Below are 12,993 nucleotides of genomic sequence, written 5' to 3'. Positions count from 1 at the left end.
TCTGGCGGAGATAATTAATGGTTGTGTTGTTCCAAACCATAAACCCTACAGTATTTTTTTTTATGTATATTTGTTTTAATGATACAACTGTGCATCTTGTGAAGGGTTATATTGTGTTTTTTTTCTTGTTGCTTTGTGTGTTTGTGTGTATTTTTCTTTTTGTGTGTATGTTTGTGTCACTGTACATATGAAACATGTCGTTCTGGCCTCAGGAGACCCTGTCTGTCATTGTTTGGAGTTCGTCCGTGATTTGCGGCACATTGTGTTTGTTTTTCCTGTAGCGTTGAGAATGCGCTCAGGCTTGGACAGTGTACAGATAATCTGGCTGTGCTTTATTACCGACAGATCCAGCCCATTTAGCCCCGCTCCGTATTACTGACTTTGCGCCACTTTGTTTTTCAGTGCTGACTGATGAAAACAAAATAAAGTGGAAAATAATAAGCATATTTCATTTTTGGGGCATGTGTTTTGCAGTTAGTACATGTTGTAGCTGATTTTAGAGAGACTGAGTGCTAATAGCAGCAGCCAGCAATGCAGAGTAGCTGTTGAGTTGTGGATTCACCTGGGCACCAGTGTTCCTCAGAACCTATGTAGGACTTCTTCAAGGGACTGAACCAATGACCTTTTGTCTTTAAGCTGCTTGTACTGGAGCAAATCAAAAGAATAAAGCTCATACGCTGAAAAAAAGAATCGGTAACAGCTTAGGAGCTTAGGTCGATCCACATAAAGTTCTGAAGATAATCAGTAGCACCAACGGGCTGCAGGGCCAGTGTAAGACTACTACTACTTCTTTGTTTTTATTGTACACTCTAAGAAATAAAATGTTGAATTAATTGATAAAGGTAAGGTAACTTTTTCCACATAACTTTGTCAGTTAAGTTCAACACAATATTGGGATTTAAGTAATAATGTTTCATTTGATTTAATTAATGTCAGTGACAATGTTGTTTTGCACTTTACTTTACTTTTCACTCAACTTTATCAATTAAATTCAACATTTTATGCCAAAGAGTGTATGTTTCATTTCTAAGAGAGCGCCATTAATTTTCTTTGACTTTTCTGCATGTGCACATAGACACGTGACACATTTCCCAGTCCTGATCCTTTGGACTCAAAGTTCCACGTTTTCCAATTGTACCTGATCTACTTCAATCGGATCTGGTACGTCAAGCATGTTCAGCAAATCAACAGCTGGCTGAAGAATGGAACACCCCTAATTTGGCCTGTTATGTGTAGTTAGAGCAGGAGGAAATGAAAAATTGCAGCACTTTAAGGACCAGATTTAGGAACTAGAAGTAAACTCAATATACAGATAATAATGATACAAATTAATATTAATTCTTTGGTTTTGGGGAATTTTCACAACTATTTGTGGCACTAGTATCTTTTCTTTCCTGGTGTTAAAAGAATTTTGTGTCTTGTAGTATTTTTGTGTTTGTGACTCAGTTTGCAGGCTGCCGTAAATGCTGACTGACAAGCATGAGAAAGCAAAATATCCAGAAATGGGTGAGGGATAAGAAGGAAATCAGAATGAAAAAGGTAGAAAGTAATTTGACTAAATCAATGGAGAGAAGAAGGAATCTGGAACAGAAGCAAGGAATAGGAAGCCTGTAGTAGTTTGAATTCTGATCACACAGATCTTGCGTTTGATTTCATGCTTTAATGCCTCATTTGAACTCAGTAACCCAATTTTAATTAGCAGCAGTTCATTAGGGCTGAATCTAGTCAACATCCAATAAACCGTGATTCTCTGTTAAACTCAGGCGTGGGCCGGTTTCCTCTCGCCGGGCTGGAAAGATTAGGTGATGAGTTCTTACATAACTCGCTTTGTATCCATTGAATTTGTGGCACAAACACATGGGCTGAAACCCAACTAACCTCACGCCCTTTTTCTTCATTTAACCACAACACACAGAATCGCACAGCAGTTAACCAACAAGCTAACGGCTGTAGACACTAAAGTCCCTTTTACAGCCAGCCCGGGGGAAATAAACAGCACAAAATACCATTAAATACAATTACAGTGACACCTCATCTCCGACCCGCTGCTGCTAAAATGGAAAACTGGCATGTTGACAAGAAGAAATCAGTGTTTTTCCTTTTACTGTACTGCTAAGTGTACCATTTTATTCACGAGCCACAGTGTACAAACTCTGGATTTCTACTGAGGCAAAACTGAGTGTGGTCCCTTATTGGGGGTAGGGGTGGGGGTTTTAATACTGACCTCTAGTCAGATTGATGCCTGTCAAATTGAAAGTTGAATAGATGGCACTTTTTAGGCGACGACCCGGCATCCATTTTGTGGATTTTCTGATACCTACCATTTGTTGATACCTACCATCGCTATGATGCTCATCATAAGATAACAGCTGGGAAATTGGGAACACTGGCCATTTATGGCCACATGATGTTTAACTTTTATACTTGAAGTCATGATGTGCACATTTACCGCCCCTACCCCTTGTGGATGACAAGGAGCATTCATTAAAGTAATTCATATGTCTTCATATATGTCCCTATCGCACGTGGTTAGTGCTCCCATATGGAAGATTGGCGTCATTGCATCTGAAACATCAATTGCCAACTTGTTCCAGCAGTAGGGCATATATGAGTGACCTATGGCAACGACTTTGGTACTAAGCTTGTTTAGAGGATCCTTGAGAACCATTGGAAGGATTTTGTGTCAAACAAACAAATAGTTAGGGAACTTCAGATGAGGATTATCAGTTCCATTGTGAGGGAACGTCTGCTATGATATTTCAGGGCATTTGTCTGGGCATGATCCAGCACGTAGGTGCCTCAGTGTTGAAGACCCCAGTGGCTGGAGAAGACCAAGGATGCCCAAGTTTCATCTGGCTGCTGCAGATAGGCGGTTAGTTTTAAGAGGTGGAGATAGACCTGAGTGGTTGCCATCCAGGAACCAAGGCAGTTCTGTGGTGGATGTGGCCCCAGTACATGCTCCCAGACTGGCCTGGCTTTACAATCTTTACAGTCTTTTACAATCACCCATTTTTTATTCCTCCTACATATGCGTTTGTGTTTCAACACGTTAGGTTGTTGACCCTTCACATATATTTGATTTAATTGCTTAATTATGCGGTGGACTACGTGCCTACATGTAGGATTGATGCTGTTTTAAAGACAAAGGGATGCATTTCATACATTGTCTTTACTAACTTCTTAGACAGAAACATCATTGCAACAGTTTTTGTTGGAGGCATTCAGTGGCAGATATGAATCTGTTCTGGTTCAACGCCGAATTGATGTCCAAATACATTCCTTCCTTGTTTTTGATTTTGACATCATTTTGTTTTGCTACGAACACAGCTGGGCTCTGTGTGTTGCTCGACTGGTGTCCTCCATGAATGTCTGCTGCGCTCTTGAGAGTTTATTTTCTTTCTGACGCGTTCATTGGAGAAGTGCCGCCTCAGCAGGCCAGCGACTGCGGCGCATAACAGAGCGGTTCAACATGTTAGTTTCACTCCGCCAGCGTCTGTTGACTGAGTCCGTGCAGTGGGGGAGACAAGCGACAGTTGACGTGACTCAACAAAAACTTCACATGGGGATGTTGGATTAAGAAATGCAGTTTATGGTATTTATACTCCTAATTCTTCAAAGTGTCCTATTCCTGTGTAGGTTAAGGGCAGCAATATTAAATTTAAATTATTGGCGGAAAAAAAGCCGTTTTCCACTTGTAAGCGGAAGCATAATGTGCACATTATAGTAATTTTTGTTTCATATAAACATACTCATGAAAAGTGATCAGAAAGGACAGCAATGCCACAACCATATTTCATGAGTAAATGTTATGTTTTTAAGCAGTTAATTTTGCAAATAATTCAATATCTGACCTCAGTTGCATAAAATCCCACTTTATTATGCCTTCACTCAATGAAGTTGTGCCGCAGTTCAGCCAAGTTGGGGGCATTACTGTATGTTTTCACCTCATCCGGGCATCAGTCCGCCTGGGTGTTCATCTGTCAAACATTCATTCCTCGACAGTAACTAACGGTGGTGTGATCTAATTGAAACGATTTCTTGGTGGTGAATTGGAGAGGCTGGAGGCAGGTTCTTTTCAAAAATGGGGGCCGTCCCTCATGCAGTATGGCTGCCATGGGCACCATCTTGATTTTAATTTCTGCACAATAACTAAAGAACACTTCGTCAGATTGACACCATTTATTAGATGTAGTGGTACAGAGGAGGATTTACTTAAAAAGAAAACCTGAAGTTCAGCTACAATTTGCCAAAATGTACATCTGAGATGCAAGCCTAGATTTGATCTTTTTTGAACCTCTTACCACCCAGTATATCCCATCGATGGGATATTTCACTTTTTTCTCTGAGATACTGACAAGCCAAAATGAGGTGGGTGGTAAGGGGTTTTGCTGCTCCACAACATTATTAGGGGAGCTACGACCACTACCTTTGCAACCCCCCCCCCCCCCCCCGGGACTAAACCAAACCAACTTTTTTAGGTTCCTTAGATGACCCCAAAACACAATCAGGATGTTCCCAAAAATAAAAACTGGCCTCAAGCCATTTATCCAAGATGGCTGCCAAAATAGGGTTTTTTACTAAAACACCTTTAAACAACATATAAACAACTTAAATATCACAGAGATTCAATGAGGGGGTCTATTGGCCTATTGACCATTACTCTGCAATGGTCTTTCCATTGAATCTGATTATTTACAGGTATTATACCAAAGGGGCCGATTACGTATGCAACCCATCATCTTGGCTTTTATATTTTTAATTAATTTATATCAAGTTGCAGAGATTTGGTTTGAGTTTAAGGAAGATGATTTTAGAATTTTTTATATTGAGAAGCTTGATTTTACTTTTTGCATTTGAAATGACATAAATAAATTAAAATGCATGAAATACTTTTGCAAGCCACTGTTGTTTGTAATCAGGAGAGACGTCTCTTTTCACAGCATCTCCTGTGTTGTCGTGCTGGTTATTGTCCCTTTACTTCCAAGTCTTCCAGTCCCCTTTATCTCCAGCCGTTAGCCCACCCTGCCTCTCGTCCCATCCCTCTGCCTCCCTCCAGCCTCTCTTTGCCTCGTCAGCACATCCTCATTGCATCTAAACAAACGTTTACACAAGTTTACACAAGCATAATCAAACAAAACAGAAGGGCTCTAGCCGAAACTTGCAGAATGGCCCCAAGGCCTGTGTTTATGCGAAAATGTTGGCAGAGATAAATTGAACGTGGCTTTGTTTCCCCTTCTCTCTTTCTCTTTCTCGCTTCCCTACAGCCTGGAAATTAGGTGTATCAGTCATATTAATGACATCCGCTACACGGCGATATTTGACTGAAATAGCGAAAGGAAGTGCAATGAAAGCAACACTCACAGTTCAGTGAGGACACACTGACGTAAGACGTGTGCTGGAGGTCAGACAGGAATTTGGAGTGGAATAATAATACGTCTTCAGGTCCTTTTTTGACATTTTGTACCACGTAGCGTGCAAGTGCACTTTTTTGGGGGGGGGGGGGGGGAGTCATATTTAAATGGTGCATAATCTAAGATCACAGTAGGGTACAACAGTATCATATTTAGTCTGTCAGTTGTCTGAATTAATCATGACCTCATGCATCATGACCTCCTTTAGAATTGTACAGCAAAACTGTTTTTCATGTTCCAATTTGGCATTTTGTTGCACATTAACAATAATTGTTATTGTTAATGACGGTGTTGTGTGGGCCGCCAGAAGAGGAGGTACTGCTGGCCCACCACCAGAGGGCGCCCTGCCTGAAGTGCGGGCTTCAGGCACGAGAGGGCGCTGCCGCCACGGACACAGCCGGGGGTGACAGCTGTCGCTCATTATCTCTTGACAGCTGTCACCCATCTACACTTCATCATCCCACTCCATAAAGACCGGACGTCATCTCCACCTCGTTGCCGAGATATCGTCTACCTTAGGAGGTACTTTGTTCTCAGCCATTATTTTGTCTACAACAGACAGTGTTTGCTTGTGATATTTTTGCAGTCGGTTTTGTGAGTGCTTGCAGCTGGAGGCTGGGTTTGGACTGACATCTTCACTCCAAACTTTAGATAAGTACACATACTACTGCACGTGCCAGCTTTTCTGTATGAGAGGTGGAGGTGGAATTTCCACCATTGTTTGTACTGGGTGTTCACACACCCACATCTGATTGTCTCTGCTCCTCGCCAGTAGTACCGGATCCGACACGCGGAGACGGTGGCCACCTGGGGTGTTCGGGATTTGGCGGCTCCAGTATTCTCCAGGTTCGGTGGCGGAGGAAATCGTATGGTTCCGGTTCTTCTCAGGACAGATGTCCTCTATCCTCGAGCCTGCCCACACGTCACCCTTGTTAATTGGTTATTGTACACATTCTGTAATCTGCTGTGTTTGGTTGTGCTTTTCACAACAGTAAAGTGTTCATATTTGACTCTTTCATTGTCCGTTCATTTACGCCCCCTGTTGTGGGTCCGTGTCACTACACTTTCACAACAGATGGAGTCATCTGTGTCAACATAACCTTGCAGTAATAATATTAATAATACATGCAATAATGCAATAATGGAAGTGGCCGTGATAGTTGAATTAATACCAAAACCCGTTACTGCACTTTATGAAGAGCGTCCACTGACTGCGCACGAGGGGTGTGTTTCTGCTGTGAAACAGCAAGCGTATCAGAAAAATGTCCATCATGATTAAATTTTGTGATTTCCGATTTACTCCTGCATGTTTTAGTTCCATGATGTTATCAGCCGTCACCGAGAAGCATTTTTAGTTTGTTTTTTCCTCTTCGAGGCCTTAAAGCCTTTCAGATGTCTCAAAACTGACAAAATGCCGTTTAATGTGTTACAGCTCATTTTAATGAAGAGAATATATTTACCTGGAGGGAATTCCATAACCAATATTTTATTTTATTTTTAATGCCATCTTCAGGAGGAAGGTTGTGAAATTACCGGAAGTTACCTTTGGCCTTGTGTGATGCGCGTACCTAGGGCCTGCACACTAACATTCATAACATGTCCTGTAAATCACTTCAGAGGTGCTATCTGGTTTCATAAATGGTGTTTTTAGATTTAGAAGTGTTCTATTGCTAACCTATCCAAAATATATAAGAAAGAAATGTCTTCGATTTATACAGAAACGAGCCGTTTCTGAGCTTTTTCTCTCATCTTGGATTATTTTGTTCCAATGAGCAGCCGGCTGACGTCACGGTGCATTTCTACTCTGGCTGTCGCTGTGTGCTTCCCAGCATCCCTCGCATAAGTTAGGGGAACCCCACGTGATATATGATATTGCTATCATAGACTGTATATGTCGCTACCAAACATAGTTCAAGGCCATCTGTTTGAATTTTTCCCCATCAGGAGAACTATTTATTAATTTTTTACAGCCAGTGTGTTGGGAAGGTGTCGTAGCACAGACCCACAACAGGGGGCGCAAATGAACGGACAGTGAATTAAGCCAAAAAGTAACAATTTAATGTTGTGATGATACACAACGAAATACACAGAATTAGCAAAGTCAATTGACACCAGGTGACGTGTGGGCAGGCTCGAAGATAGAAGACCCCCGACGAGAGAGAAGCCGCGTCCCACACGGCTTCCACCACCAACGGTCTGAAGAACACCGGAGCCGCCAAGTCCCGAGTCCCCAGGTGGCCTCTGTCTTCGGCTGTCGACCCTGGTACTGCTGGCAGAAAGCAGAGACAAGATGAATGAGTGTGAGTCCGCACACTCAGTAATCCACAGTCTGTATTCAGTTAGGAGGGAACACCTCCACCTCCAATCACACACTCGTGCAGCTCCTGGTTAACCACTTATCTGGTTTGGGGTGTGAGGCGAAGCCGTCGCTGTCACACCAAACGCCAATCCCACAGACAAGGCAAAACACCAGGAAAACGGCTGCAACAGAAGTTCAGATTAGGACACAACGTATTAGTCAGCAGAGAAATTACCTCTTCAGTAGTCGCGATTTCTCGGCGAGGAGGTGGAGTTGCAGTCCGGCCTTTATGGTGATGATGATGATGATGATGATACGAGTGACAGCTGGTGCAGAGGATGAATGACAGCTGTCACTTCTTCTGGGTCTGGCGCCCTCTCGTGCTTGGAGCCCGCACTCCAAGCAGGGCGCCCTCTGGTGGTGGTGGGCCAGCAGTACCTCCTCTTCAGCGGCCCACATAACACAGTGTGCATATTCATCATATTGGCAATGTCATATTTTGAATCCCTATTTAAAGGCTAATAAATACAATTAGAGCAGTGCCAAAGAAAATTCTTTTTATGACTGAAATTTTTTTTAAATATCCGAAAGCCATACACTTTTAAACTCTTCTTCTTTCTTCCTTCATCTTTTTTCTTCTTCCTTCTTTCTTCATCTTCTTCTTTCCTATTCCGTCTACTTCATTCTTCCTTTTTCTTCTTCTTCTTCCTTCTTTCTTCCTTCATCTTTTTACTTCTTCCATCTCCCTTCCATCTTTCCTACTCCTCCTACTTCTTTCTTCTTCCTTCCCTCCTTCCTTCTTCCTCCTCCTTCTTTTTCTTTCTTTCTTCCATTTTCTATCCCCCTTCCTTCTTCCTTCGTCTTCTTTTGCTTCCTTCTTTGTTCTTCCTTTTTTTATTATTACTTTTATCATTATTATCATCATAGCTTTTTCTACAGTGTATTTGTAAACTAAACTAGCACAGCTGCGCTGGCATTTACACCTGAGATCATATTTAATAGTCGTTGACTCGTGTGCTAAATTTCACAATGGCGGTCACGCCACGGCATCTGCTGACTGCCGGTGTCAAACTCAAAACTCTGAGTTATAAATCCATGTTGTCCAGGATGAGAGAGCAAAAGATTCGTAATAGCAGTGTCTGTTTGTCTCTGCACTGTGCATTCCCACACTCTTTCTATCATCTGTTTTATGGCCTCTTTTCCTATTAAATGAACTCATTCTACAGGTCTGTAACCAGAGGAGTGACGGCCGGCGCCTATTTTGTTTCTGGTTTTATAAGGTCCCTTTGGAACTGATCTCCTTTCTCCTTAAATCCATGAAGGGGCCGCATTTGTAAACAGAAAGCAGACTGCAGATGAGTAAAATGTAGAGGCAAAGAGATGAGAGATGGAAGAACATGTTGACAAAATGGCTATATATATATTTTTATGGATCGCTCTGCTGCAGCCAGTCTATCTTCATGGCTGTCTGTAAGTTTGAGCAGTCCAACACACGCAGCAGTAGATGAAAGAGGAGTCTTGGTGTTGAAAACTGGTTGTATGTACAACATAGACGAGTGGACTTTTCCTCCTCCTCCTTCATCCTGTCTGGGTTAACATGATATTAAACTATTTATTCTCTGTCTGTTAACCATCTGCCATCCACTCCATTCCACACGGTTGGGTTAAAGACGCACAATCACCTCCTAAAAGCTGAGAAATGTGAAGTCTCAAATTAAAGCCTCACTATAACTCTATTTAATTGGGGAAGGTATCCAGACAGATAGACAGCATGAGGTAGATTGACAGTAAGTGTTGCATAAAGATATTAGTGTGGAATGCAACTTTTTTAATGTGTCCTCATTAGTATGAAGAGAAAATGCTGCATGAACTTTTGCAGTTAGCTCCAGAGGCCTGCTATATACATGCACTTTATACTTTAACATTAATTAAATTTAAAAGTACAAACAATAAAAGGCCAACCCCAAATGGCAGTATAAATTAATGAATATTAAGCTGCACTCACATGTTGAGTACAATGAAAAACTCAGCGGCTGTCCATGAGATCAGTGCACCACACAGCTCCATGGCACATGCGGCAGAACATAGAAAATTTTAACTTCTTCCACTTGCTGCAGTTGCAAATACAAACGAGGTATAGATGTGTACACACACAATTAATGATGGAAAATGACCAGCTAATTTTCTTAATGAAGATGCATATATATATATATATATATATATATATATATATATAAAATGACATATAATAAAGGGCAGGATTTGTAGATGGGGATGCTGCACTGGTGCATCTTATGCCATTTGTTTAAACTGCAATTGGAGCTACAGTTTTGTGCTTCCACATTGTGCAAAATGCTGTTACAACTTTCGATTATGGAAAAATGTAAGTGCAAGCACGTGACATGAAATGTGTCCAGCTGACAGATGCTGGTGGACAGCTAACTAATTTGCACACGAGACTGACGTAGCTGTTGATGTATTGGGGTTGTAGAAATGCATAGTTTTGTTTTTTTTTGTTTTTTTTTATGAAGTTCCATTTTTCAGAGTCTTAAAAAGACAGACTCTGACAGAGTATGCAAGGGTTTTCTACACCAGGTAACAGACCCTGTGAGCTGACATGTCTTCAAGGTACAGCTGACTAATGACTACAGCTGACTAACTTGCCTTGAATGCTGAAGAAATTTCAAAATTTCTGCAAATATGTCGTTGCTTGCCAGAAAGTAATACACGTCCTTAAAATATACAATACAGAGGCTTCAAAGAGTGTAGGCGGGGCGGGGGGGGGGGGGGGTGTCACATCCTTCCAGCAAACTTTTCATATATTAAAACCCAAGAATGGTAAAATTCTCAAAATCAAACTTTTTATACATTAATACTGTGAGGTCAAACCTCTGCGTGCCAAAAAGGTCATGCATTTTAATAAATTATTTTTTACTGCTTGTTTATGTATTAATTGTATACATTAATTACATATACACACTGGACATAAGTGAATAACCCACACTAGTACAGATATGTACTCATGCTTTTAAACCTCTTAAGCTTAAAAGCTAAATCAACTTTAATAATATGTTGAATTGATGGTCAAGTGATTTCCAAAACTTGGGTTGGTTGATGGTTTGAGAGCTAGAAATCAACTAGTTATTCCCCTTGACCCTTGTGGGCAACTTGTCTTATTTATCATCTATCTGGAAATTGGTAGATACCCGGTGGTCACATAGTATAGATTGGGCATGCAACTCGGAATTAATAACCTCAAAGCGAATCGCTGCTTTAAATAAAATGACACCTCTTTCCAAAGCTGTAATACAGACAGTAAACTACAATCGACTAAAATGTTTTTTTTTTCCTCCCAAAATGAGACGTCCTGCATTCTTTATGAATTACATCCTGACATGCAGCACAGCCAGCTGCAAGAGTTCAACTCAGATGTATGGAAAGACATTCATGCCAATAATGTCTGAAAGGAAATACTTTTGACAAAAAGTACAGATTTTGTTTATTTCTATCTATGTCCAGAGGTTAAGGATCCAGTGATCAATTTCATATTTATTTACTTTAAGATTCAATAAAATGTTGTTGACATAGAAAACCTGTAAAGCCTACTTTTAGTACACAGAAAATTCATGAGAGGTATCAATAAGGGAATCGATACGGAATCGATAATGGTATCGATATGGATAAAATCTTATCAATACCCATCCCTAGGCATGCCTCTTTTTTCTTTTTTTTTAAGCTAATAACAGTCCTTGACCTTGTTTGGTCGATTTGAGAGTTCAGTTTTTAGATGTGTTTGTATATTTTGTGTTTCTTCCATCTGCAATTTCAGGTACATGGCGCACACACACACACACACACACACACACACACACACACACACACACACACACACACACACACACACACACACACACACACACTCCCAGTTCGAGTCATTCAAGGCTGTTCCGTGTTTCCAGCTCACTTCATCCTCATCAAAATGCCCCATTGGAAATTTACTAGGCGTTGAGTGACACAGCAGGGCCCTATAAATGCTTGAACACCAGGATGTGCCTGTAACACATTTTGTGCATACTCGTGTCCGCATTCCCGCTCTGCATGAGCCTGGGTTGGATTCAAACAACAGCTAGCTGACATGAGCAGGAGCTTGTTACGGTTGCATGCATGCCATATGCACGCGCATTCCTGTCATTGGTGTCAGCCATCTCTTCAGACGTTTCCCGGCACATAAACACACACGAACATGTTTGTTTAGAAAGCCTAATGGGCCCGCTGTTTCATCACGCTGCCATGGTTGACATTCTCTCGCGCTTTCTTTCTCTCTTTCCATGCTGTCAGATGTGGACGAGTGTCTGGACAACAACGCTGGTTGTCAGCAAGTGTGTGTTAACACGATGGGGAGCTACGAGTGTCAGTGTACAGATGGCTTTTTCCTCAGTGACAACCAGCACACCTGCATCCATCGCTCCGACGGTAAGAATGAGAGCATTGGAAGTATTGTTTGAGCTTCTAAAAAAAACAACTTGATGCTTATTGTTGAGTATTTAAGAAACATGAGGATAATGTTTTCTACAGTGCATCCAGAAAGTATTCACGGCACTTCACTTTTTCCAAATTTTGTGATGTTACAGCCTTATCTCAAAATGGAGTAAATTAATTTTTCCCCCTCGAAATTCTACTCACAACACCCCATAATGACCACATGAAAAAAACGTTTTTTGAACATTTTTGCAAATTTATTAAAAATAAAAATAATTATTAAAAATAAAAAATCTAGGAAATCACACGTACATAAGACAATTCCTTCTGTCAAATGTGGGACCTTATATGTAGACAGGTGTGTGACTTTCCAAATCATGTCCAATCAACTGAATTCACACCAGGTGGACTCCAATTAAGCTGCTGAAAGATTTCAAGGATGATCAGTGGAAACAGGATGCACCTGAGCTCAATTTTGAGCTACATGGCAATGGCTGGGAATACTTATGTACATGTGATTCTTAGTTTTTTAATTTTTTAAAAATAGCAAAAATCTAAAAAAAAAAACTTTTTCACATTGTCATTATGGGGTATTGTGTATAGAAGTTTGAGGAGAAAAAATTAATTTCGTACATTTTGGAATAAAGCTAAAAAAAATGTGGAAAAAGTGAAGCATCTTCAATATAGATTGTTAAAGTATGTAACTATTATAACTGGTACTCATACATGCTGTTTAATTCTTATTTGTGCTCATGGTACAAAATCATTATGTTCCTGATTACTGAACATTTTATGAGGGATGCA

General features: G+C 40.8%; 1 protein-coding gene across 1 annotated transcript in view; it reads left to right on the top strand.

The window, feature by feature from the left end:
- Positions 1-12,993, top strand: part of scube1 (signal peptide, CUB domain, EGF-like 1) — a 122,600-nt gene that overhangs the window by 30,237 nt on the left and 79,370 nt on the right. The window contains 1 exon segment of the mRNA XM_034163749.1: positions 12,049-12,183. Within this exon segment, the coding sequence (XP_034019640.1) occupies positions 12,049-12,183 (135 nt within the window).

This window comes from Thalassophryne amazonica, chromosome 22 (genome assembly GCF_902500255.1).
Source record: "Thalassophryne amazonica chromosome 22, fThaAma1.1, whole genome shotgun sequence".
Lineage (NCBI taxonomy): Eukaryota > Metazoa > Chordata > Actinopteri > Batrachoidiformes > Batrachoididae > Thalassophryne > Thalassophryne amazonica.
This window is presented reverse-complemented; position numbering and strand designations above follow the sequence as displayed.